Source organism: Chelonoidis abingdonii, chromosome 16, assembly GCF_003597395.2.
Source record: "Chelonoidis abingdonii isolate Lonesome George chromosome 16, CheloAbing_2.0, whole genome shotgun sequence".
Taxonomy (NCBI): Eukaryota; Metazoa; Chordata; order Testudines; family Testudinidae; genus Chelonoidis; species Chelonoidis abingdonii.
Genome location: NC_133784.1, coordinates 18913762 through 18940906, shown reverse-complemented (window position 1 = coordinate 18940906; position 27145 = coordinate 18913762). Strand labels below are relative to the sequence as shown.

General features: G+C 55.4%; 1 protein-coding gene across 4 annotated transcripts in view; it reads left to right on the top strand.

The window, feature by feature from the left end:
• The window catches only part of MST1R (macrophage stimulating 1 receptor), a 55184-nt gene extending 28372 nt beyond the window's left edge, over positions 1 to 26812 (top strand). For 2 of the 4 annotated variants that reach the window (XM_032789499.2, XM_075072952.1), the window contains exons 8-21: positions 202 to 347; positions 10513 to 10668; positions 13317 to 13410; positions 14165 to 14392; positions 15125 to 15271; positions 16519 to 16675; positions 17134 to 17226; positions 17696 to 17899; positions 19106 to 19186; positions 19673 to 19854; positions 22503 to 22612; positions 24648 to 24813; positions 25798 to 25934; positions 26328 to 26812. In XM_032789499.2, the coding sequence (XP_032645390.1) occupies positions 202 to 347; positions 10513 to 10668; positions 13317 to 13410; positions 14165 to 14392; positions 15125 to 15271; positions 16519 to 16675; positions 17134 to 17226; positions 17696 to 17899; positions 19106 to 19186; positions 19673 to 19854; positions 22503 to 22612; positions 24648 to 24813; positions 25798 to 25934; positions 26328 to 26559 (2133 nt within the window). In that variant the 3' untranslated portion in view covers positions 26560 to 26812. Of the gene's footprint in view, positions 1 to 201; positions 348 to 10512; positions 10669 to 13316; positions 13411 to 14164; positions 14393 to 15124; positions 15272 to 16518; positions 16676 to 17133; positions 17227 to 17695; positions 17900 to 19082; positions 19187 to 19672; positions 19855 to 22502; positions 22613 to 24647; positions 24814 to 25797; positions 25935 to 26327 lie in introns of those variants that run through there. The other 2 variants (XM_032789501.2, XM_032789502.2) reach the window with 2 other exon arrangements.
• Positions 26813 to 27145: the final 333 nt, after the last annotated feature.

Sequence of the window (27145 nt, the reverse complement as noted above, 5' to 3'; positions counted from 1 at the left end):
GTAAGCAGGGCCTGGTGCCCAGCTGGGACATCCCCCTGCCCCCGGTGCATCCCTCCCTTGCCCTGCACCATCCCATCACCACCTCTTTGTGTCTGGCATGGAGGCAGCTGGCCCGGCGGCATGCTAGAGAGGTTCGCCTCTGGGGATGACCTGCCCCCTACTTCCCTTGGTAAAGACCCCATGCCCTCTGTGGCTCCACAGGTGCCGAACATCACTGCCATCCACCCTGCGTATGGCCCACTGGCCGGCGGGACCCAGATCTCCATCCAGGGCCGAAACCTGACTGTGGGCAGCAGCTGGAAGGTGACGCTCGGAGGGGCAGAGTGCCCCATGACGGGGCAGCAGAGGTACAGCAAGCATGAAGCTCTCATTGCTGTGTTGGCTTGGGGGGCTGGGCTTGGGCTGTTGGCTCTAGGGCAGTGTAGCTAAAACCTACATATTCGACAGCCGTGTGGTGAGCGCCCCAGCTGAGAAGGGGTAGGTCAGAGCGGCCTGGGAGCTACCTTCTCTGAACTGGCTTCTCAGCTCGAGTTGCTCAGGTCAGGGCCAGATTACCTTTTTGTGGGCCTGGCGCCAAACATATTTGTGACCTCCCCCCGGGGAATGATTGTAAAAAGGGCCAGGGGTAAAAGCACAGTGGGGCAGGAGCTCAGGTTGGTCTCTGGAGCAAGGGAGGGGTCACGGGTAAACTGCAAGCGCAGCAGGGCTGGGGAGGGGGGTAAACAGGATCCACCTCTGCCCACATAGAGCGGATACCTACCTGGTTCTACCCCATTCTCTTTGTCTCTCTCTGCACTGAGGTGGCCCTCCTCCCACAGCAGGAGGACAGGTTCTCTTCCAGCTCTCTGGGGTGGGTGTTGGGAGTGGGATGAGCAGAGGCTAAGGTGATTCCTCCTATAACCAGACGTTTGGTTTCCATTCAGCACTGCTAACTGGGCACTCAGGTCCCATTTTCTACTGGAGTTTCCAGTCTAAAACTGGATACCTGGCAACAGGGCTGCCAGAAAAGCCTGAGGGGGAGAGAGGGGAAAGCAATCACTTTTAAAAATAAGAGGGCTAAGCCTTACGGCGGGGGAAGTGGTGGGTGGACTAGGGAATGGAGAGGAGCTAGTGGGCAGGGCTGTGTCTGCTGTACTGCCTAGGTTGGTTGGAGACTGTGGGGATCAGCTGACACAGGATCCATGGCCAGTGCAAGGATATTTTGCACCCTAGGTGAAACTTCCACCTTGCCTCCCCCATCCTGGAGCATCACTTATTATAAATTTTCAAAAATGAACACAGTGGAGTCACATCTTATGCGAGGGTTAGGTTCTAAGGTCAGCGTGTAAGAGGAAAATCGCATATAGTGAAAACTACCTCAGCATGCTGCCAGCTGGGGTCCCAGCTGCCGGCTCGGCTCAGCCTCCTGTCGGCCTGGGTGAACGGAACCCCAGGCCGGCGGATGGAACCTTGGGTGAACAGAACCCTAGGCCTTTCACCCAGGCCGGCAGAAGACTGAGCAGAGCTGGCCGGGACCTCAGCAGGCTGAGCAGAGCTGGTGGCTGGGACCCCAGCGGGCTGAGCAGAGCTGGTGGCTGGGACCCCAGCGGGCTGAGCAGGGCTGGTGGCTGGGACCCTGGCTGGCAAGAGTTGGCCCACTGCCGGCCCTGCTCAACCCACTGCCAGTTGAGTGAACAGAATCTCAGGTTGGCAACAGGCTCAGCGGTGGCTGGGACCCGTAGCCTCCCATTAAAAAAAATAATCAGCTTGTGTGCCACCTTTAGCATGCGTGCCGTAGGTTGGGGACCCCTGTTCTAGTATATACTGTACTTTATGGTAATTTTCACTATATGTGATTTTCCTCTTACACAGAGACTTTAGAATCTAACCCCCGTGTAAGATGTGACTCCATTGTAGTGTGAAAAAAAAATGCTGGGCACTGCTTTTTGGCACCTCCAAATCTTGGTGCCCTAGGTGGTCGCCTAATTTGCCTAGTGGTTACACCAGTCCTGACAGTATCCCCAGCCCAGCTGATGTGACAGCCAGTGATGGATTTAGAGTTAGTGGGGGCCCCACAGCCCTGTGCTCAGCTTCATTTTTGGGGCTCCTCTTTGGGACCCAGCCAGAAAAAGAAAACATTCTCTCTTATCTACCCCTGCCCCTATTTTTCATTCTTTTTTAATTCATCCTCCTCCTATAAGTAATAGCAAGTAAATGAAAATAAAGTGAGGTACATTGATTGTTCTTGTAGTCTAACTTATTTTTCCACAGACCACTTGAAAATCACAGAGCATCTTGATGGACCACTTAATGATCTTCCCAAATATTGTAAAAAAATGTCTGGCCAGGAGCTCGGGCTAGGGAGGGGGCTCAGGGTTGGGGCAGGAGGTTGGGGTGTGGAGCACTTACCTGGGGAGCTCCTGTTAGGTTCTCAGGATGGGGGTGGGGATGTTGGGAGTGCAGGAGTTAGGACAGGGGGCTAGGGGTGTGTGAAGGGGGTACAGGTTTCAGGGCAGGGGCTGGGGGGAAGTGAGGGAGGATGCAGGAGTCAGGGCTGGGGCGGTGTAGTGGGTGCAGGGGTCAGGACGGGGGCTGGATGTGTGTGAGGGGGCGCAGGGGGCTGACTGTGTGCGGGGGTGCAGGAGTCAGGGAAGGGGGCTAGGGGTGTGTGAGGGGGTGCAGTGGTTAGGATGGGCTGGGGGTGTGGGCTGGCATTGTGGGGGTGCTCACGCAGGGGGCTGGAGGGGGTATGCCCCAATTCCAGCCTCTTCCCCAAGGCCTCACCCCCGCCTCTTCTCCTCCTCCTCCTCCTGCCCAGAGCGGCATGCTGCGGCTTGCTCCTCCTCCCCCCTCTTGCCGGCAAGCAGCTGATCCAGCTGATTGGTGGTGGGGGAGGCAGCGGGGAGGGAACATAGGACGCTGGGGAAAGAGGTGGGGCAGGAGCCAGGCTGCCAGCAGGCTGCCACAGAGCCCCAGCAGCCCGCAGCGTCAAGCTTCTCTGACCCCACAGGAGAGAGTGGGGGTGGAGAAGAGCGGGCCAGGGCCCCTTTGGACCGTGGGCCTGATGCCAGTGGCGCCGTTGTAAATCCGGTATTTGCTCTGGTCATTGCAGGTGTGGCTGTAATGATGCTTCCTCTGGTGGGACACAACTGAGAGCATCAATTTAGGACAAACTGCTTAGAGCAGGGCAGTTATGGCCCCAGGCTGGTGGTTCTCCACTTCTAAGGTGCACCAAACCAGCCAAACAGAGAGGACTTTGGTTTTACCACACTGGCTAACCAAGGTCATAATTCGTTTAGACACTCCAGTTCCCAGTGTCACCACCAGTGCCACTCATTATGGGGACAAATGGTTATGAAAACGAATACCCCAGTAAAAGAAAAAAGGTTCTCTCGATCCCAAAGGACCAAGTCCCAGACCCAGGTCAATATACAAATCAGATCTTACCCACAAATCAAGCTGTTGCCAATCCTTTAGAATCTAAGATGTAAAAGGTTTATTCATAAAAGAAAGAAAAATAGATGGGAGTTAAAATTGGTTAAATGGAATCAATTACATACAGCAATGGCAAAGTTCTTGGTTCAGGCTTGTAGCAGTGATAGAATAAACTGCAGGTTCAAATCAAGTCTCTGGAGTACATCCACAGCTGTGATGGGTCATTCAGAGAGGACTTCGGTTTTACCACACTGGCTAACCAGATGTCATACAAGCAATTCCCTTAGATACTCCAGTTACCTTGTATCACCACCAGCACTGCTCCTTGTGGGGATGAATGGTTATGAAAATCAATACCCCAGTAAAAGAAAAGGACCAAGCCCCAGACCCAGGTCAATATACAAGTCAGATCTTACCCAAAAATCATGCTGTTGCCAATCCTTTTGAATCTAAAATCTAAAGGTTTATTTAGATAAAGACAGAAATTATAGATGAGAGCTAAAATGGGTTAAATGGAATCAATTACATACACTAATGGCAAAGTGATGGAATAAACTGCAGGTTCAAATCAAGTCTTTGGAGTTCATCCACAGCTGGGATGGGTCATTCAGTTCTTTGTTCAGAGTTTCAGTTTGTAGCAAAGTTCCTCCAAACGTAAGAAGCAGGATTGAAGACAAAATGGAGGGGTTTCCACGGGCTTTTATATTCTCTTCCCTGTAGAAGGATACTTCTTTTTTTTACTGTGGAAAATCACAGAAGCAAGATGGAGCTTGGAGTCACATGGGCAAGTCACATGTCCATGCATGACTGAGTTTGCAGGCGGACACCATTGTTTACACATTAGTTTGAACATTCCCAGAAAAGCTCATACAGACAACATAATCATAACCAGCAAATCATAACCTTGTTATAGACACCACACTCGACAACATTTGTACAATATTTACTGCAATTTGTAATATTTGTTGCAATACTGATCTGTATGGTCACAGTTTATGTCAATAATGTCACACCCCCCAAAGCAAAATTGATGCAGGAAGGGATGACACAAACATCGCTGACTGCATCCCAAGAGCTCCCCATCTTTGGTCCTGTCTTACTACAGCTAATTATTAGCTGTATTAGTGTATAACAGAAATGGTTTCTCAAATTCATGTTCAATAACATGATTGAATCTCTTTACACACTTAGGGTAAAACTTGGTTAGAACAGTAGTGGATTGGATCCTTGCGCTTCCTGTATGTCTCATGTGATCTTTCGAAGAGCTAAAGAACGTAGACTCATAGACTTTAAGGTCAGAAGGGACCATTATGATCATCTAGTCTGACCTGCACAATGTAGGCCACAGCATCTCATCCACCCACTCCTGTAACAAACCCCTAACCTATGTCTGAGTTATTGAAGTCCTCAAATCGTGGTTTAAAGACCTCAAGGTGCAGAGAATCTTCCAGCAAGTGACCTGTGCCCCACACTACAGAGGAAGGTGAAAAACCTCCAGGGCCTCTGCCAGTCTGCCCTGGAGGAAAATTCCTTCCCAACCCCAAATATGGCGATCAGCTAAACCCTGAGCATGTGGGCAAGACTCAGCAAGCTGCACCCAGGAAAGAATTCTCTGTAGTAACTCAGATCTCACCCCATCTAACATCCCATCACAGACCATTGGGCATATTTACCTGCTAATAATCAAAGATGAATTAATTGACAAAATTAGGCTAGCCCATCATACCATCCCCTCCATAAACTTAAGAGAGGATTTTTATGGAGGATGGTTCAAGGGTAAGGGAGCAGCTTATGATAGCTAATAGAGTTAACAAAACCTAAAACCACCATGCCTAAAATATCTACTAACAATATTTATAACAAAATGCAGCATTTAGTAATAACTGATACTTACAAATACAAACCAGCGCATCATGACCGGCAAACGTAGAAGCTCTATTTGAAACCGTGAGCTGAGAGAGAGGCTTCGAGTTGATCAGGCTCGGTTACGGGGGTACACAGGATACACAATACACGGGATACGTTTCTTCCTCTCTCTGCCTGCACATGGCAGGGCCACCTAAAGTACTCACTATGACATCACAGAAGTGTCATAGGGGACGGGGCCCAAAACCTGTGTGTGTTCGCCTCTGATTGGCACAAGCAATGTTTACACCAAATAGGGAGCAGGTGCCAAAAGGTCTGCTTAGAAGAGAGGATTTTTATTGGAGGATGGTTACAAGGGTAAGGGAGCAGCTTATGATAGCTAATAGAGTTAACAAACCTAAAACACACCATGCCTAAATATCTACTAACAATATTATAACAAAATGCAGCATTTAGTAATAACTGATACTTACAAATACAAACCAGCGCATCATGACGGCAAGACGTAGAAGCTCTATTTGAAACGTGAGCTGAGAGAGAGGCTTCGAGTTGATCAGGCTCGGTTACGGGGGTACACAGGATACACGAATACACGGGATACGTTTCTTCCTCTCTCTGCCTGCACATGCAGGGCCCCTAAAGTACTCACTATGACATCACAGAAGTGTCATAGGGGACGGGGCCCAAACCTGTGTGTGTTCGCCTCTGATTGGCACAAGCAATGTTTACACCAAATAGGGAGCAGGTGCCAAAAGGTCTGCTTAGGGCTTATAGCCCCGCCCCCAAAAGGTGAGGTAATGCATATTGTTGTAGAATGCGTTCAACACTGAATGACAAAGGAAGAGGCCAGGGCAATACCGGTATGGCAAGTGATACAGGATGCAGACAGGAACCCATTCTAACACACATCAGGTCTGGAATGTCTTTCCCCTGTGAAAAGTTCCAATACTGTTTACAGGCATTAACTATGAAACATCAGTATAACAAGGCCTTTTAAAATAAAGTGTGTTCTCATGTATTCCTTTTAACATATTCAAGGGCTTTTTCGAAAGATTAGGCACAATTTTTACAGTTCTTGGTAATGGCAACACATTAGTTACAAAAATAACCATTAGCAGTAACAACAAATCCATTGCCAGTGTCCATCTGCAATCATTTTTGTCATGCCACACCTTTGGCTCAATACCACTGGGGTTCTGGCATTTTAGGGTTAACCTGTGTCTTCCCTTTGCAAAATTAAGGCCTTGGCTACACTGACGCTTTACAGCACTGCAACTTTCTCACTCAGGGGTGTGAAAAAACACCCTCCTGAGCGCAGCAAGTTACAGTGCTGTAAAGCTCCAGTGTAAACAGTGCCCCAGGGCTGGGAGCGTGGCTCCCAGCACTGTAAGCTAATCCCCATGGAGAGGTGGAGTACCTGCAGCGCTGGGAGAGCTCTCTCCCAGCGCTGGTGCTGCGACCACACTTACACTTCAAAGCGCTGCCACGGGAGTGCTCCCGCGGCAGCACTGTACAGCTGCAAGTGTAGCCATACCCTTAGTCAGAGGTGAAAGTAAGCTGGTGCGCCCCGGTACGGCGTACCGGCAAGAGCCGGTGCACTCTACTGGGGCAGATTAGCTCCCCCCAGCAGCCATTTAAAGGGCTTGGGGCCCCTTTAAATTGCTCAAAAACCACTGACTGGGCAGGATTTTTGCAGTTCCTTCTCAACTGCATGAAACTAGTTCCTAATTGCTGGGGAGGGGGGAGGACCCAAACACCTATGAAACATTTAAAGATTTTCACTCAAAAACCATCCCTATAGCTATTGAGAGCAAACACCTTCCACTCTAGAGTTCTGAAATTTCCTATATTTCAAATTGCTCTGTGCTGCCCTGACAACCGGTCCCCTTACCCCATGCCTCCAACAGCGCCCTGCCAGCTGGTCCCCCCTGCCCTGCGCCTCCAGCAGTGCCCCGCTAGCCGGTCCCCCCTGCCCCGCGCCTCCAGCGGCACCTCGCTAGCTGGACCCCCTGCCCCGTGCCTCCAGTGGCGCCCCGCCAGCCGGTCCCCCTGCCCCGTGCCTCCAGCGGCGCCCCACCAGCCGATCCCCCCTTCACGGACAAAGAACTGGAGACACATTTTCCTTTACCAGACACACAGCTCGGAATTTCATTTCCCTTGTCCCAGCACACAGGGCTGTTCACAGGCAACTGCTGGGAGACCGGGGTAGCTCCCTCCATAGGCAAGTCAATACCCCTAACAGAGAACGGTACATTCCCTTTACTGTTACAGTTCTTCACACAGGTAACAGGTAAGGTATACGGACACTTGTTTTCCACTATCTTTGCCTCCCCAAACTGCTAATTAGACAAAGCCATTAGCTCACAAGGCTGCCTAGGCTCTTTCAAACTTTCTTTGCCTTCCTCAGTTAGGGCTTTAATCTGCTCCTGAGAAACATTTTCCTGACCAATGAGTTCTTTCTGTGCTTGATCTAATTCCAGATTCACTTCTGAGCCATTAGATAGACATTCAGAAACTTCATTCACAGACAGACAGCTCTTTTACTCAGACAAACATTTGGAGAAACCCTCCCCAGGCAAATCATTGCCCATAATAGACATAGGTTAAAGATCATTCCTTTCCTGTGACTGGTTGCCTGGACTGAACAAAGCTTTAGTATTTCCCCCAATCAAAAGATCCTTAGGCAATAACTTCCTTACACCAGTTATAACTTCATGCTTAGCACCATTCCATTCAGGGTGGATTCTGGCTAAAGGCATGCTTACAGTAAGCTCATAGAGGACTACAATATTCACACTCTGATTTGGTAAGTAATCTTCCTCTTTGACAAGATCTGCTTTAACAAGAGTGATGTTAGATGCCATAATTTGCCCTAAACAGCTTTTACCGTTGACTTTTACACCCTCTATGAATTTTCCATTACCACTCCCATACATAGCATTGGCACAATTTATGGGGTCACCTTCTACTGAACTCCCAGTAACAGCATTTACGTAAAAGTTGGCAGCGTTGGGGTACGTTCGGTTACATCTAGACAACTGCTCAGAGTTATACAACATACCGACATTGTTATAAACTGTACTTCCAAGATGATACAGTTTCTGCTGTTCTTCCATTGCTTTTTTGACTTGGAGCTTAAGTCTGGCAGTTTCTTGTTGCATCTGCCGAACGCTCTCCTCAGCAGCTTCATTTTCCAATTCAGCCATTCTTTCTTTTAGCTTCTTTTTCTAATTCAGCATTCTTTTGCTTTTCCAGCCATCAAATGTCTGTGTTTCTGTTCATGATGAAGTTGCAGCTTATCTGCTGCTTTTTGCATTCTTCTGCAGCTTCTGTAGCATCAGGTAAGGACTGTGCTCCTGCCTTCTGCTCACTGGCCTTTAACAGATCTTTCAGTTCTTGATTTGCAGCTTTCTTTTCAGAGCTTACCCCCTTTTCTGAACACAAATCTTCCAGGGCTTTTTTGTCAAGGCCCTCATATGCTGACCCATTGCAACTGCTCTTTAACTAACCAAACTCTCAATCCCAAAATTCAAATTTGGATGGCTTGGGGTTCTGATCCAAAGCTTAATTGACCTGGTTCTGTGGATCCTAGCATGACTACGCCATTGTAACAATGCTGCCTCTGGGGGACACAACTGAGAGCATCAATTCAGGACAAATTGCTTAGACAAATTGCTCCCAAAGTGACTGGGTTGGTGCAGCTGGGCTGCTGTGGCTGGGTGCGGCTGGGCTGGTGTGATTGGATAGGTGTGACCGGGTGTGGCTGGGTCAGTGCGGCTGGATCGGCATGGTCAGGTGTGGCTGGTTTGGCGTGGCCGGGTGCGGCTGGGTTGGTGCGGCCGGGTTGGTATAGCTGGGTCAGCATAGCTGCGGGCAGTTCGGTTGGTATGTCTGGTTCAATGTGTTGTCAGATGCTACCGGTGAGGTGCTCTGCTCTGTTCAATGTTGATATCACTCGGCTGCATGCGTGTGTTCCCTCTGTGTGCTGTCTCAGCTCTTCGAAGATAGCTGACACAGCAAACCCGAAGAGAACCCCCAATGACCACTGAGTCTAGTAAGGTACGAAGGCACTTCGGCCAGGTTTATTGCCATATTGGACAGAATAATAGTTCCCTGTAGATTTCTTAGTCTAACTCAGGGCTTACTACGAATATGTGCCCCCGGTCAATGGACTCAGCTCAGTCAGTGGCGGGACTTTCCACTGCCCCCTTGGCTGGACAAAGACACCGCCCCAAGCATGCATTCTTATACACAGATACAAACAAGATACACATCACTCCTGACGTATTGAGGTACAACCCCTCTGCATAGTAAGGTGCCACCTCTCACCTTGTACATGTTGGTTTGAACAAAACTACTCTATCCATCATATTACCCTTTTGCCCCTGTCATTGGGATGGGTCAGTCTGTTCCTTGTTATCTCTGTGGAATGTACAAGTATGTGAATGTTCTGATATCTAGTGTTCAGTACCTTTTAGGTATGTATCTTCTTGCAGCATCAGCCCTTTCCTTGCCAGCTTCTGTGAGCAGGGCCTGCCTCTGGCTCAGAGCTTCACTTTGCTTTATGTTAGCAAAGTCTTGACCATTACTTTAGTTCAGGCCTCAAATCAGGCCTCTGATACCAATGTTTATATCTCAGGGCCTCCTCTTACTACACAGTGTAGCCAAGTGTGGCTGGGTCACTGCAGCTGGGTCAGTGTGTCCAGGTGTGGCTGGTTCCCCATCGCCAGGTGTGGCTAGATCAGTGTGGCTGGGTCAGCATGGCCAGGTGTGGCTGGGTCAGCATGGCTGGGTTGGCGTGGCTAGGTGTGGTGTGGTGTGGCCGGGTCGGTGTGGCTTAGCGGCTGGATCAGCGTGGCTGGGTGCGGCCAGCTCCATACATGTATACATGCTCCACTGTGATCATGTTTACCCATGTGGGGTCCTTTGGTTGGTGTCTGGTGCCACAGACACTCTGCAGTGTGTTAGAGCCCACGTCTGTCTGCAGTGCCTGGGGCCCATCTGTGGGGCAGAGCCCTCTAGGGGTGCTCCTGCCCCAGGACTGCCAGGGCCTGTTGGGGCACGGATGGGGCCAGGCACGCTCCCAGCTATGGGATGGCTAGCGTGGGGGCGTCGGCTGTGCTGGTCCAGGCGGGTCACCTGAGGGCATGTGGGCCAGGGCAGGTTGAGGGGCAGCCTGCAGCCCAGCCAGGGGTCTGTTTGTCTCCATGTTGTGCTGTCCTCTGTTCCCAGCCCCACCGAGATTCGCTGCACCAGCCCTGCAGCCAGCAACCTGCGTGCTGTCCCCGTGGCCCTGTGGATAGATGGGGAGCAGTTCCCTGCCCCGGAGCCATTCCAGTACCGCCCAGACCCCGTCCTCCATGACATCTCTCCCAACTGCACCTACGAGTGAGTGCGCAGAGGGCATAGAGTTGCCAAGGGTCCCCCCAGCCCCTGGAGCCCCCCCAGTCACAGCCCCCCACTCCATCCTCCTGATCACAGCCACTCCAACCCCACAGGTCACATCACCCCACTCCAACCCCTCTGGATCACAGTCCTTCTGGTCACAACCCTCCCACTCCAACCCCGCAGGTCACAGTCCCCCTGTAACGATGTGGCCTCTAGCGGGACACAACTGAGAGTATCAATTCAGGACAAATTGCTTAGGGCTTGGCTACACTTGTGATTTAGAGTGCATTAAAGCAGCCCCGGGCGCCCTAGCTCACCACCCGTCCACACTGGCAAGGCTTGTAGAGCGCTCTGACTCCACGGCTAGAGCACTCCTGGTATTCCACCGTGGCGAGAAGATTAACACTTGGTGTGCATTGGCTGAATTGCCCAGGCTTCAATGTGAATGAGGTGTTGCATTACTACGCTCTGATCAGCCCCCGGAAACGTCCCATAATCCCCTTAAGCCAAGGGGCCACTCTTGTCATTGTTTTGGAATCACTGCAGGCATGCCAATATGACCTTTGAAAGCTCCGTTTGACAGCCAGAGACAAAGCAACCATTATTGTGGAATGTTGTGGGGGGGTGGGGGAGGGCCTGTTGCTGTCTGAACTTACAAGACAGCATGCTGACATGCTCTCAGCCCCCCCAAAGCCCACCTTCTCTCCCCCCACATACACACAACACACTCCCTGTCACACTCCACCCCACCTGCCTCATTTGAAAAGCACATTGCAGCCACTTGTATCCTGGGATAGCTACACAATGCACTGCTCTCTGTGGCCGTTGCAAGAGCTGCTAATGTGGCCACGCCAGTGCGCTTGCAACTGTCAGTGTGGACAGACTGCAGCGCTTCCCCTACTGCGCTCTACAAAGGCTGGTTTAACTCAAAGCTCTCTACATCTGCAAATGTAGCCATGCCCTTAGAGCAGGACAGTCACAGCCCAAAGCTGTAGTTCCTTTTAAGCCACGCCAAACAAGCCAAACAGAGAGGACTTCAGTTTTACCCCACTGGCTAGCCAGAAGTCATACAAGCAATTCCCTCAGATACTCCAGTTCCCTTCTTTCACCATCAGCATTGCTCCTTTTGGGGAGGAATGGTTATGAAAACCAATACCCCAGTTAAATTAAAAACGGTTCTCCTGATTCCAAAGGACCAAGCCCCAGACCCAGGTCAATCTACAAGTCAGATCTTACCCACAAATCACACTGTTGCCAGTCCTTTAGAATCTAAAATCTAAAGGTTTATTCATAAAAAGAAAGAAATATAGATGAGAGCTAAAATTGGTTAAATGGAATGAATTACATACAGTAATGGCAAAGTTCTTGGTTCAGGCTTGTAGCAGTGGTGGAATAAACTGCAGGTTTAAATTAAGTCTCTGAAGTAAATCCACAGCTTGGGAGGGTCATTCAGGCCTTTGTTCAGAGCTTCAGCTTATAGCAAAGTACCTCCAGAGGTAAGAAGCAGGATTGAAGACAAGATGGAGGAGACGCAGCTGCCTTTTATAGTCTCTTACCATATGGCCTGTGCTTCCTTTGTTCCAAAAACAAGCTACCGAGCACAAGGCGTGGAAAAACCTGAGAGCTGTATCCATAGGCATGTCCCCGCATATCTTGATGAGTCGCAAGGTGTATCTGCCTTCTCTCAATGGGTCATTTGTATAGCTGATGGTCCTTAATGGTCATCAAGCAGGCTAGGCATTGCTGACACCAAATTGTCTGGGATGTCACCCAGAAGCATAGCACAAGTTTGAAATACAGACAGTATAGAGCCAATACTTTAAATACAAAAATGATGCATATAGATTGCATAATCATAGCCAGCAAATAATAACCTTTTCATAGACACCTCACTTGACAACCTTTTTACAATATTGACTGCAAATATATAACAGTGATTGCAACAATGATCTATATAGTCATAGTTCATGTCAATAATGTTACCCCCCCACCACTCCAACCCTACTCTCCAACCTCCCCGGATCACAGCTTCCCTCCTCAACCCTCAGCTGGCATGGCCTCCTTCCTGCAGGGGATGGTGAAGAGCCTAGCACTCTGTGCCCAGCAGCCTGGCCCATTTCACCAGGCTGAGGGCCCCCTCCTGAGAACCAAGGTGTCCCCCCTCCAGGCTGGAGATGGGGCAGCCCTCTGATTCCATGGGCAGCCCCAGCATCCTCCTGCAAGCCCATGACACGTGGGAGTTCACAGCATGGGAGGTTAGGAATAGGGGGCACAGCTCCCCTTGTGGGCACCAGATGCACCAGGCAGCATATCTAGCCAGCATACCCCATCTGGGGTTCCCTTGGGTCCCCAGCACATCCCATACGGGGGTCCCCTGGACTGTGGGTCCCCGGTGCATCCTGTAAGGGGTTCCCCCAGCCCCATGGTCCCCAGCACGTCCAACACTGGGGGCTGGTCTGGCCCGTGGGTCCCCAGTGCATCCCATCCAGGGTTCTGCCAGCCTCAGGTCCCCAGCATGCTCTAGCCAGGGGCTCCCCCCAGCTTGTAGGCCCCCAGTGTGCCCTGGCCAGGTCTCCCCTGGCCCTGGGGTCCCAGGCTCAGGGCTATGCTTCACAATCCATATGGCAGTGATTTGTGACCTTCTGCAGGGGTTCGACCCTCACCATCCAAGGTACCAGCCTGGACTCCGTGTATTACCCCAGAATCCAGTTTGTGGATGCCAGCGTGGTGACAGAGGCCAAGGTGAGTATGAGGGGTGGGGCAGGGCCGGCATCGTGAGCCAGGGCCGGCTGAGGCAAGGGGATCACCATCAGGGAGCTGGGCACGATGTGCTGAAGGGGGAGAGAAAAATGGGCTTGAAATGCTGGTCGGGCCTGGTGCAGGCAGGCGCTGTAGGAGATTCCACTCAGTCTGCCACTGCCCCCCAATCCTGCACCTCAGCCCCTGTTAGCCCAGCCCTAGGCCACCCTGAACTCTGCCATTTCCCCCCCAATCCCAGCCCATAAGCCCTGCTAGCCCAGCCCTGGGCTCCTCCCTATCTCTGGCAGTTCCACTCAATCCCACCCCGCAGCATCTGCTAGCCCTGCCTTGTGTCTGCCCAGCTCTGCCAGTGCCCTCCAATCCCAACATGCGAGTCATGCTAGCCCAGGCCGTGCCAGTCACAGGGGGTTGTGCATTTGCCAGGAGGCGACTGAGAGCTCACACACTCATGTCACTGGTGGCTCTGGTCTCCAGTTATCCAAGGCAGGTGCGTTAACTTGGTGCTGCAGCCTCGAGCTCCCTGCAGACGGAGTGTGCCTGTGGTGGGGCGGGGGGGATGGCAAGAGACCCGGCCAGGTCCATAGCATGCAGCCAGCAGAGCAAAGGGTGGCATGGGCCTGGGCCTGATGGGTGCCTCGGAACTGGTTCCGGGCCACGTCCAGGGAGCACCAGGTCCCCTCCCCACCGTGAGCTCTGCTCTCGGGTACCCTTCTTCCAACGCACCGTGTCCCCTCAGGTGTGCACGGGGCTGCGCTCTCCCGAGCAGCTGGTGTGCCAAAGCCCAGCGTACCCCTTCGCTAACAGGGTGGAGAGCGCCCATGGCAACCTGACCGTGCTGCTGGATGGCTCCCCCGGGCACAGGACTTTCCGCCTGCACTACTACCCCAAGCCTCAGATCCTGTCCTTCGAGCACGACGACCACAAGTACCACCTCAAGTCTGGTGACGACGAGATCGAGATTCATGTACGGAGGGGGCTGCAGGAGGCAGGGGGCCTGGGAAGGAGTGGGACTGAGGGGGCCAGGCCGGGCCTGCATTGGTGGGCTGGAGGCCAGAAGAGTGCCAGAGAGAACTGGGGGGCAGAGAGATGAGAGCCGCGGGCATGGGATGGTGGCTGGTGGGATGGGATAGGGGAGGGCCCAGGGCATGGAGGGATAACCAGTGGGAGAGGGTGGGGGAGGGCCCAGGGCTGGGCCAATGGCTGGTGGGGGAGGGCCTGGGGCCATGGCCAGTGAGGGAGGGCCCGGGGCCATGGCCAGCGGGCTGAGGGCCTGCAGGGGGATGAGTGACTGGCCCTGAAGGACGGGGCACTGATTAGGGTGAAGGGATGGGAGCCAAGGCGAGAGGCTGGAGGTGAGGCTGGGGTGGTACAGCACCCTGGGGAGGGGTGAGCCTGGGGGTTCCCAGGGGAGCTGGGAGGGCTCAGGTGGGACTGTTCCTGGGAGAGGCCAGGGGGTTTCCCGGGAAGGTGAGGTAGTTCCTGGGGGAGACAGAGCAGCTCAGGCCAGGGAGGGGAGGTAACCTTGGAGAGGCAGGGTGGCTCAAGTGGGGGTGGGCTTCCAGGGAGAGGCCAGAGCATTCCCGGGGAAGGTGGGGCAGCTCAGATCAGGGAGATCCTGGGGGAGGTGGGGCGGCTCAGGTTGAGGAGTTCTCTAGTTAGGGTTGGGGGATCCCTGTGACGGTGGCTATGTGTGCAGCAAATCGGGCTGGACGCACTGGTGGGCTGCATGAGCATCACCATGACTGTGGCGGGCCAGGACTGCCACCCCAGCGTGCTGAAGAATGAGGTGACCTGCCGGATCCCCAGGAACCTTAGCCTCCCCCTGGATGGAGTCCCTGTGCAGGTAGAGCCGAGCTGGAGGGAGGACAGCACTCACGCTGGGCTCCCAGGGCTTTGCCCCCCTTCTCCTGGCTGGCATGGAGCCCAGGGAGACCCAGGCTGGCTTGGAGCTGTGGTAGCACTGCCTAGACTGGCCCTCTGCCCTAGTGTATCTGGCCTGCAGCCTGCCATTCCCTCTCCCTGTCCTTCCTTTTTGGACAGCACTCGGGGCTGAACATGTGAGCTGAACACTTCCTGAGTGCAGCTGCCTGGGGAAGGCTTTCCCGCCTCTACAGGGCACCAGACCTGTGGGGAACAGCTTCCCCACTGCCAGCCAGCTGCTGGGTTTCACTCCTGGTTCTGCTGCCTGGCACACAGTAAGGAGAGCAGAGGAAGCAGCATCCAGCCCAGCACGCAGCCACAGGCTGTGCCAGCTGCTTGTTGTCTGGCCTGGGTGTAAAGGGATGGCCAGGGGGTCCCCTCTGGCTGACTCCTCACGGTGACCCTGTCCTTCCTCTGGCGTCTCTGCAACATGGCACATATTGGGGTGGCATCTTTGATGCCCATGTCCTGCCCAACCTGCCTCACCCAGTGCTCACTGCTGAGACGAGTAGGTGCCAGGCTTTGCAGGGGTGCTGCCTGGCAGGTCTGGGACGGGGCAGAGCATGGGAGCTAGGGTACCTGGCATGCATGATCCAAGCATCCCTATAACAGAGGGATGTAGCCCATGGGCCCAATGATGGGAAATGTCCTCTGGTCCATTAGGTGACAATGCCCATCCTGCCAGGGGAATGTGGTTCGGGGCTGGCCATGTGCCAGATGTGCTGCCTGCTTCTGGGCCCTCTGTCGTCCCACCAGCCCTGAGCGCTGAATCCCTCAGTACCCAGGAGACCTGTGTGGAGTGGAGCTCCCTTCATGCCAGCCCCGCCCCCTCTGAAGAACCTGGACAGGAGTGCCAGCTGCAGGAGTACAGTGTGTTAATGCTTCAAAGAGGCAGAGTGGCATGGCACATAGAGCACTGGGGCTGGGATTCAGGAGACCTGGGCAAGTCGTGGCCATGCCCCGTGCCTTGGTTTCCCCATCTGCAAAACAGGGCTAACGGTGCTGACCTTGACAGAGCACACAGATTGCTGGGTTAAAGTGCTAGATAAGGGCTGGGGTGGTGTTCAGCGCTGGGGGTGGGCAAGTCCCATAGTCCTGCAGATGGCTTAGGGACCCATTCTCCACCTGCTGGCTGCCCAGGCACTGACTGCCTGCCCTGTCATTCCCCAGATCTGTGTGAATGGTGCGTGCCAGTACCTGGGCTTAGTGGTGGCCACCATCTCCCCAGACCTCCTGATGGGCATCCTCCTGGGCATCATCACCACCTTCGTGTTTGGTTGCCTCCTGGTGTTCCTGGTGGTGAAATACAGACGCAGGAAGGAGATGGGTAATTCCCTTCCCCCACACAGTGTGTCACACCCCTGAGCCTCCCCTGGCCCCATTCCCACAGGCACTGGCATTGTGTCACACACTGTCTGCTCTGTCAGCGTCCGCCCCTGTTCTGGGCCCCAAGCTGGGTGTCATATGCCTTACCTGGGTGAATGGGACTGTGCCTCATGACTATGGGGAGGTGTCTTCTGGCATTACAGGCAATGTGCCTGTCATCCTGCTATCTAGGCACCAAGAAATTGCCCCGCCTCCCCCGGCCCATTGTTACTGGTGCTGCACCAGTCCTTAGGGTGCCGGTGCTGAGTGGGGCTGGGCCTCCCATCCTCTCAGTGTGGCAGGGGGACTAAGCAAAGCCTGTGGCCAATGGGATATGTGGTACCCGGCAGAAGTGGACTAGGCCACTAGGCCAGCGTTGGCTCTTGAGGCTCTGAATGGCTTCTTGTTCCATGTCCTCAGGGACCGAGAATTTGGAGATGATGGTGAATCCCAATGGAAATGCCCTCAGCTTTGCCCTGCTCCCCTCCTTCATGGACTACCGGGATGTGCAGGGTAAGGAACTATCGTGCCAGAGGGCACTGCTCACTGTGCTTGCAGCCTATGGGGGCAGGGCCGAGTCACCGTCCTAGCAGCAGACACCCGGGTCCCCTCCCTCCCCCGCCAGCTTGGGGCAGCCCTGCCCATGTTAGAGCCGCACCAGCATGTCAGTCTGCTCCCTTCTATTCTGGCCCAGTGGGCGGGTCTTGTCCGTGGCTGTGTGCAGCTCCTGCCGACTGGTCCTTGACGGCCGTGGGACCCCTGCCCACAAACTCCCAGCACTGCAATGCCTGGGGGCTCTTGTGAGGCTGGTGGGCATTGATCGGGAGACCCTGGGGATGTTTCGAGGGGCAGTTACTCCCTCTGCCCCAGCAGGAGGCAGGCAGCAGGGTACGCAGGCTGATCCAGTGGAGAGGAAGGGTTTTGCCAGGGTCTCGCTGTGACTTTCCTCTCTCTGCCCGGTTTCTGGCGGTGCTGCCCCCAGCAACCACTCCTAGTGGTGGCTTGGGCAGCAGGCGCTTCCGAGATGCCTCCTACACAGGCAGTAGCGATGGCTCTACTATGCCACTCGTGAGGATGCCGTCCTGCTGCATTGAAAACCTCCGTCCTGAGCTGCTGCAGGAGGTGAAGGACGTCCTGATCCCAGAGGAGCGGCTGCTAACACACCGGGATCGGGTTATCGGCAAAGGTGAGCGCTGGGCCCACCTGGCACCAGCAGCGTGGCCCAGTGAACACTGAACTGAGGCTGGGTCGAGCCCGCGTGGCATCTGCAGCCTGGCAAGGAGTACTGAGCCATACTTGGGATGGGCTTGCGTGGCACCTGCAGCCTGGCACTGTGAGTGCCAAGCTGTAAGTTGGCTTAGGCTGGACCTGTGTGGCACATGCAGACTGGCACAATGAGTGCTGAGGCGTAACTGGGTCGGGCTGGGCCCACCTGACATTCTCTCTATGTCAAGGTCCCAACCCAGAGAAGCTCAGTACTAACGAGAGCCCCCAGGTGGTGCTGATCCAGCACGGCGTTCATCTGTGGCATGGCATGCGGGGTTGGGCGGGGGGGGGAGGTCCACGCCTGCCACAGTCTCGCTGCCTGGCCCCGGCTGCTCCCCTCGTCAGAGGGGCTGGTCCCTGCCCACGGCTTGAGGGCTCGGGCTGAGCAGCACAGAACAGTTTGGCTGCGCCAAGATCAGCCTGTTCCCCAGAGTGCCTGCAGCTGGTGGCTGTTGCCCAGGTGGGTTGCCTCTGAACCCAATGAGGGGCAGTACCCAGCCCAGCGCAGAACAGCCCTGTGGGGGAGCCCGTTAGGCTGGCCTGGAGGCCCCACAGCAGAGCAAGGCCATATCTGGCGCCTGTCTGGGCCCTGCAACGCCAACATGGCCCCATCCCCTCAGCCATATCCGGTTCTTGTCCAGGCCCAATGGTGCCAACATGGCCCCGGCCCCTGTATCTGGTGCCCATCTGGGCCCAGTGGCACCGATATGGCCGCGTCCCCTTGGCCATATCTGATGCTGGCCTGGGCCTTGTGGCACCGACATGGCCCTCTCCCCTTAACCATATCTGGTGCCTGTCCAGGCCCTGAGGCGTTGACATGACCCTGTCCCCTTGGCTGTATCTGGTGCCCATCGGGGCCCTGCAGCACTAACATGGCCATGTTCCCTTGGCTGTATCCAGTATCTGTGGGTGCCTCTCCACAGTAATACAGCCTCCGCTGTATCTGGTGCCCATCTGGGCCCTGCAGCATTGATACCCTCCCAGCCCTTCTGCTATCTTCCAGCCCATCCCCTTGGAGTCTAGGTGTTTGCCCTGCCTGTGGCAGGCTGGCTGGAGCAAAAGGCAGCTCGAGGCGTTCCTTTCTGCATGGTGGCTCTCTCCAGGGTGCCTGTGTTTTCCCGGCCAGGGCATTTCGGGAGCGTGTACCATGGCACATACAGAGATCTGTCAGAGAGGGAGATCCACTGCGCTGTCAAATCCCTGAACCGTGAGTGCCCCTCCCTCTGGCTCCTGGCCTGCTCTCCCGCAGGGGCTGCCTTTGCCGCGCTCTAGGGGGTCCCAAATCCCTGTCCTCCCTGGGGTCCCTCTGAGCCCCGCCTGCTTCCTGCACTGGTCCTTCACTCATGCCAGGCTATGGGCCAAGGAACACGAGGTGATTAGAGCGGGAACCCCACCTATCTGGCTATGCCTTACTCCTGGGCATTTTCAGGCCATCTCCCTGCGCAGCTGCCAATGCCGGGGGCTAGGAAGTGTGTGTGTGTGCCCAGCCCCTGCTGTGCCTGGCTGGGGCTGGGTGTGGTGTCCCATGTCATGGGCGTAACCCCTCTGTGATGTAGCCACTGCTCTCTCGTGCCCTCTGCTGCTCCTTGCTGGGCTCCAACAGCCCAGGTTGCCCCATCCCCTTGGGCCCATCCCTGCACTGCAGCTCCCGGGCTGGTTGGTGCCGCAGCCTCATGGCTGTGCTCGGTCCCAGGAATCACTGAAGTGGAGGAGGTGGAGGAGTTTCTGAAGGAGGGGATTCTCATGAAGAGCTTCCATCACCCCCATGTCCTGTCGCTGGTGGGTGTCTGCCTGCCACACCAGGGATTGCCACTGGTCGTGCTGCCCTACATGGAGCACGGAGACCTCCGACACTTCATCCGCTCCAAGGACCAGGTAAGCATAGGCCAGCTACCCTCCCTGTTCAAGAGCCAGGCAAAGGCAGGGTCACCCTGGCTGGGGTCTCCCTGCCTGTAGCCTAGAGGAGAATGGGTAACCTGTAACAATGCTGTGCTTGGTGGGACACTTCTGAGAGTACCAATTCAGGACAAACTGCTTAGAGCAGGGCAGTTACAGACCAAGACTGGGGTTTTTCCAGAAATGAAAGTAAGCCAGTACAGTCCAGACTGGACCGGCTTCTCCATGGGTGATTTAAAGCGCCCTGGGCCCATTAAATCACCGCTGGAGCTCTGGCAGCCATGCTTGGGCAGGGATTTAAAGGTCATGGAGCTCCGGCCCCTGCGGGGAGACTCAGGCCCTTTAAAGCGCCGCCTGAGCCCCACTGCTGGAGCTCCGGCAGCACTTTAAAGGGCCTGGGGCTCCCCGCAGTGGCAAGAGCACCAGGCCCTTTAAATCCCCTCCTGGGCCCGGATGCCAGAGCCCTGGGGCCTTTAGATCACCCACGGAGAAGCTGGTCCAGTCCAGGGCTCCCTGCAGTGGCTGGAGCCCCAGGCCCTTTAAATCACCGCCGGAACCCTGCCACCACTACCCCAACCCTAGCCTGAGCCCTGCCACTGGAGGTAGCGGTGGCTGGGCTCCCGCGGTGATTTAAAGGGCCAGGAGCTCTGCGGTGGCCAGAGCCCTGAGCCCTTTAATTCGCCCCTGAGCCCTGGGCCTCCCAGCCACCTCTGCAGCTGGTAGCTCCAGGGTGATTTAAAGGCCCTGCCTCTTCCCATTGAGGTCACGCCTCTTCCGGCTGAGGCCATGCCCCGCTCAGGACTCCAGCGCGTACCAGTAAATCTTTTAAGTTACTTTCACCCCTGGGTTTTTTCACCTTTAAGGCACACCAAACCAGACAGAGAGGACTTTGGTTTTACCCGACTGGCTAACCATAAGTCATACAAGCCCTAGACACTCCAGTTTCCCAGTATCACCACCAGTGCCACTTGTTAAGGGGACAAATGGCTAGCCAGAAGTCATACAAGCAATTCCCTCAGATACTCCAGTTCCCTTGTATCACCACCAGCACCGCGCCTTATGGGAATGAATGGTTATGAAAACCAATACCCCAGTAAAAGAAAAAAGGTTCTCCTGATCCCAAAGGACCAAGCCCCAGACCCAGATGAATATACAAATCAGATCTTACCCAATTGTGCTGTTGCCAATTCTTTAGAATCGCAAATCTAAAGGTTTTTTCATAAAAGGAAAAAGATATAGATGAGAGCTAAAATTGGTTAAATGGAATCAATTACATACAGTAATGACAAAGTTCTTGGTTCAGGCTTGCAGTAGTGGTGGAATAAAACTGCAGGTTCAAATCAAGTCTCTGGCGTACATCAACAGCTGGATGGGTCATTCAGTCCTTTGTTCAGAGCTTCAGTTTGCAGCAAGGTTCCTCCATAGGCAAGAAGCAGGACTGGAGATCAGATGGAGGAGTTTTCAGGGCTCTTTATATTCTCTGCCCGTAGAAGAACACTCCTTTGTTTTTACCAGCCTGTGCTCTCTGCACCGGTCCAGGTGCCCTGCCCTGGGCACGGGGGCCAGCAGATGCGGCCAGGCAGCACCATGGCCATTGGGTTTCCAAGAGCTGCCAGACCTGTCAGCTAGACTGAAGCTGTTGCAGGGGACAGGGGGTGTTCTGGATCCCAGGGTCCCAGTGGGGCGGGGGGTGCCTGTGTCTGGGGTGGGGGGTTGTGCTGCCTGCTGAATGGGCAGGAATGTGAGATGAGGGCTGATGGACACCCAGCAGAGCCAATCTTCCCTCCCACCAGCCAGCCATCCAGTCTCCCTGGCTCCCAGGAGGCCAGGAACTGGGGCATTGGGTCCTGAGGGTGCTAGGGTCGAGTCCCACCTCTGTCCTCACGTTGTTCTCTCCAGGCTAGCTGGCCGACAGGGCCACTTCGCACTGGGAAGGCGAGGGGCTCACCTGGCTAGCAGAAGGTGCGCTGCATTCTCCTCCCACAGCTCTGCCACTGCCCCTTTGCACTGTCCTCCAGCCCCCCTGCTCTGCCACTGCCCTTCCATGCCGCCCTCCAGCCTCCCAGCTATTCCCTGAGCCCCCCAGCTCTACTGCTGCCCTTCCACACCATACTCCAGTCTCCCCACCCTCAGCTATTCCCCTCTCCCCCACTCTACCACTGCCCCACCGCTCTGCCCTCCAACCCCCCAGCTCTGCCACTGCCCCTCCATGCTGCCCTCCAGCCCCAGGGCTCTGCCACGGCCTCTCCATGCCGCCCTGCAGCCCCCAGCTATTCCCTTCCTGGGCCCCCTGCTCAACTCTGCCCGGGCAGCTCAATGCCGCATGCCAGCCCCCAGCTGTGGCCAGGGTTAGGCTCAGCAGAGGGCCATGCTTCTGTGCCCCACGCCTGTGTCCTTTAGCGGTTGCCATGGAGACCCTCCAAGCAGCATTCTAGCCAGGTCTCCCGACAGCCAGTGGTGGGCATTGCCCCACCCGGCGCTCTGCCCCAGTCTCCTGGCTCCAGATGCAGGGTGGCTGGGGGAGCTGGTGGTCACAGGGCTCCAGCCATGGCAGTGCCAGGTAGGGACTGGGCTGTGCCCAGGCATGAGGGACGGGGATGCATGTCTCTCTGCTCTTGTCTCCCCAGAATCCGACGGTGAAGGACCTAATAGGCTTCGGACTGCAGGTGGCTCAGGGCATGGACTATCTGGCCTACATGAAATTTGTGCACAGGGACCTGGCTGCCAGGAACTGCATGTGAGTGTGGCGGGCGTGTGTCTGGGGCCTGCGTGCCTGGATGCGGGATGCTGGGGGTGCCTCGCTAGCCTGGAGCACTCACTGGCACACTCCTCAGCATCCTCTTCACTGCAAGTCGCTTCCCAGTGGGACGCTTTGGCCAGGCACGCTGGCCTTGGGAGTCCAGGCCATGGCACTCGTTCCTCTGAGTACCGCCAGTGAGCCCAGGGCTGGCTGATGGGGATGGAGGGTTATGGGGCCTGGCATGCCACCTCTGTGTCAGCTGAGCCCAGGAATGGTGGGTACTGGGGCCTGGCACTGTCCCCTCTGTGCTGGCTGAGCCTGGGACTGGTTGATACAAGACTCTGGCACTGCCCCCTCTGTGCCAGCTCAGACCAGAGCCTGGTGGGTACCAGGGCCTGACACGCCCCCTCTATGTCAACTGAGCCTGTGACTGATGGGTAACTGGGCCTGGAATGCACCTTCTGTGCCAGATGAACCAGAGGCTGGTGAGTATCAGGGCCTGGCACTGCCCACTCTGTGCTCTCTTAGCCTTGGTCTGGTGGGTAGCAGGGCCTGGCACTGCCCCTTCTGTGCCTGCTGAGCCCGGGGCTGGTGTCATAAACAGATAGCTAAGGGTTAATGTTTCTTTCACCTGTAAAGGGTTAACAAAGGGAACCAAACACCTGACCAGAGGACCAATCAGGAAACCGGATTTTTCAAATCTCAGGAGTGGGAAATGTGGGTCTGTGGTCTTTTGTCGTCTTCAGCTTATGAAGGATTCTTCTATCTTTCAAGCTTCTAATCTTCAATTTCCAAGTTGTGAGTACAAGGTTAGAAAAGACGTAATGCTTTTATTGTTTTTTTTTTTGTATTTACATGTTTTGTGTAGTTGCTGGAATGTTTAAATTGTATTTTTTTTTTAATAGGGATGTTATTCATATTTTTCTTTTAAGCATAGCCTGTGTATTGTCAACTTGATACAGAGACTATGTTATGTGCTTTTCTTTCTTTTTTATATAAGGCTTTCTTTTTAAGACCTGTTTGAGTTTTCTCTGGGTGGCTAAGGAACGAAGGAAGGGAACAATTCTCTTGTGTTAGTTTTACGGAGGGTGAATCTGTGCAGCCTCAGGGGAAGAAGGGGGGGAAGGTAATTGCCCTCTCTGTTTTGTAATTCAGGAGTTTAAGTACAGTAATCTTCAGGATAACCCACGGAGGGGAAGCCTGGGGAGAAGTAAGAGAAGACAAGGGGAGGGGGGTTATTTTCCCTTTGTGGTAAGACTCAGGGCTTCTGATCTTGGGTCCCCCAGAGAAGTTTTGGGAGACCAGAGAGGGAGTCAGGCCCTGGAAATTCCTGGCTGGTGGCAGCGATATCAGATCTAAGCTGGTAATTAAGCTTAGAGGGTTCATGCTAGCTTCTCAGTTTATGAACGCTAAGGTTCAAATCTGAGTAGGAAGCTACGACAGCTGGTGGGTACTGGGGCCTGTCACTGCCCCCTCTGTTCTGGCTGAGCCTGGGAATGGTGGGTACCAGGGCCTGGGAGGCCTTGTCTGTGCCAGCTGAGCCCAGAGCTGGTGAGTACTGGGGCCTGGCACTGCCCCTTCTGTGCCAGTGGTGCCTGGGGCTGGTGAGTACCAGGGCCTGGCATGTCCCTTCAGTGCCAGCTGAGCCTGGGGCTGGTGGGGACCCCGGGACCTGGCATGCTCGCTTGCTGCTGGCTGAGCCTGGGCAACAGCAGGGCGTTAGTCAAACCACCTCAGAAGGAACCCTGCTATTAGGAGGATGGGGTTCATGGCCCAGGAGCAGTTACTCTGCCAGCTGGGAGGGTGGACGCGTGGCCCTGGGGACTGCACTGAGACCTGCCAGCCTGTGTGCCAGTGACCACTGAATGCCCGCCCATGGCTTCAGGCCCAGATGTCTGGGGGCTGGAGATAAGTGGCTCCGAATGCCAGGCTCCTGGAGCGGTGCCACCAGCTCAGCTGGCATTCCCCAGGGCGGTGGGGACTAGCCTGGTCCTCCTCCCACTCTGCCCCCAGCCCTGTCTGTGCCTTGCAGGTTGGACCAGACGTTCACAGTGAAGGTGGCGGATTTCGGCCTGGCCCGGGATGTCTTTGATAGGGAATATTACAGTATCCGGCATCACCGCCAGGCCAAGCTGCCCGTCAAGTGGATGGCGCTCGAGAGCCTGCAGATCCAGAAATTCACCACCAAGTCGGACGTGGTGAGTGCAGGGTGGGCTGTGTGTGGGGCTAGTGCATTGCCTGTGCCCATGCTACGCCCACCAGGGGGCGCCCAGGAGCTGGGTGGCTATGGCAAGTGACTGCAGAATGGCCCTATGTGGCTCCCAGCTGCTCCAAGTCAAGGAAAGTGCTTTGCTCTTCTCTTCATACCAGCTCCCACCCCGGCTGGACCCTGCCCCCTACCAGGCACCCTGGGCACATGGCTGACGGAGCCAGGGTTAGTGGCTGGTCTGCACACAGTGTTACATGCCCCCCTTGGCACATGGGGCTTTGGAAGTTTAGACCCATTACGTGTGGCTTGCCCTTTCCCAGCAGCCTGCCACCTGCGCTAGCTGTGCTGTGGCAGTGGGCAGAGCCCTGCCAGCCAGCGTGACTGGCACAGAGCAGCACTCGCTGAGCACTTGGCCTCCAGTTGAACTTCCTTGGCTGCACAACGGTGGTCTGGGTATCTCCTACCACTTGGCATTCCCATCGCTGTGCAAGGGAAGGGAGAGCGCAGCCCAGGCAGAGCCCATCTCCAGGGGTCAGAGACCAGCATGGGGAGAGCACGGCCTGGGGTCAGTGTGGCCCAGGGAGAGTGCTGGCCAGGGGTCAGAACGCGGCCCAGGGGTCAGAGCTCAGTGCCAGCAGACACCACTCCTGACGTCGCTGACCCAGGCAGGTCCGTGTCCTTGCTGGCCCATGTTGGGCCTACGTGGGGCCTCAAAATGTGGCTCTCCGGCAGGTGGGCAGGTCAGGTAGCCGGAGGTAAAGAGTTGAGGGAGGAACGGGGATTAAGCTATCCCCTCCCTGGTGGAGACCAGAGACCTGATGGGGCAGATTCTCCCATGCCTGCCGCTGCGGGCACTGCCCAGACCAGGCCTCCAGGCTGGGTCCCCTCAGGCAGTGCCCACATGTGCAGTGGGAGACTCCCGGGGGCTGCACGCATGGTGCTGCTGGAATAACCCCCGTTCTCTCCGGCACAGTGGTCCTTCGGAGTCCTCCTGTGGGAGCTGCTGACACGTGGGGCCCCACCATACCCCGAGGTGGATCCCTACGACATAACGCACTACCTTCTGAGTGGCCGGCGCCTGCCGCAGCCTGAGTACTGCCCGGACTCACTGTGAGTGCTGTGCCCTCTTCATCATGGGGAGCGGGGGTGGCTCAGGGCCCCTTGGGGACTTTCTGCCCCCACAACCCTGCTCCCTCCTGTGTCCCCCACATCAACCCCACATATCCCAGCTCCCAAACTTCTGCTTATCAGCCCCCCAGTGAGAGTGCCCGGTCGGCGCCCCCGAGATCCTCTTCATCCCCTCACGCAGGACCCCCCTCCCTTTGGGCTCCCCTTTCCTGGTGCATGGGGTTGTACGGTGCAGGGGGCCCAGCAGGGGAATTTGGGATGATTTGGCATGCGGGGATCAGGTTGGGGAGCAGGAGGTGGTCTGGTGCTGGTGCCTGGCTGAGCTCCCTGTTCCTGGACCTGTCCTGACTCTAACACGCCCTCTCTTCGGGGCAGGTATGCAGTGATGCTGACCTGCTGGGCTCCAAGCCCCAAGGAGCGCCCCACCTTCTCCACCCTGATCGGGGAGTTGGAGTGCATCATGGCCTCCCTGAAGGGCGAGCACTACATCAATCTGAACATCACCTACGTCAACCTGGAGCCTGGCCTGTCCAGCCCGTCAGTGCCTGGCTCCGAGGACGAGCTGGCCTCTAGTGGGGAGGATGGTGAAGCAGCTGCCACGTGCTAGGGGGTGCTCTCCACTCGTGTGGCACCAGGAACACAGTCAGAGCTGGCCAGGGAGACCTGGGCTGGGCAGTACGTCAGGGGGCTGTGGCGACATGATGGGAGGTGGCACCAGCACCCAGCTGGGCTCCCATTGGCATTGCCTGCTTGGCGTGTTGGGATGGGGATGCTGACCACTATCTGATATTCTACCTGATATTTATTGTGTAGCGAAGAGACACAGCAACTATTTTAATACAAGGAAATGTCAAAACCAACAAGTTCTGGGGCTTGAATCACAAAGTTTTGGTTTGGGGAAAGCTTTGGAATTCGGACTCTTTTGTCCTGATTTCATGGGGGCTTGTCCAAAGTGGTGGATGGAAATTTGGCTCTCACCCAGCACAGGGACAGCTGGGCCTGGCTGTCACGCAATGTCCTCAGCAGGGCACAGGACTGCTGGAAACCCTCCCTCCCAGTGCCACCCGGGGTCTGCATGGAGCCAGGGCCTCGGGGCATCCTGTGACAGTCTGGGGATATGGGAATTTGTACTGGTTCTAAGCCCAGTGCCCCACACGGCTGCTGGTGCTCTCTGGGCTGAGAGTCAAGGGGTG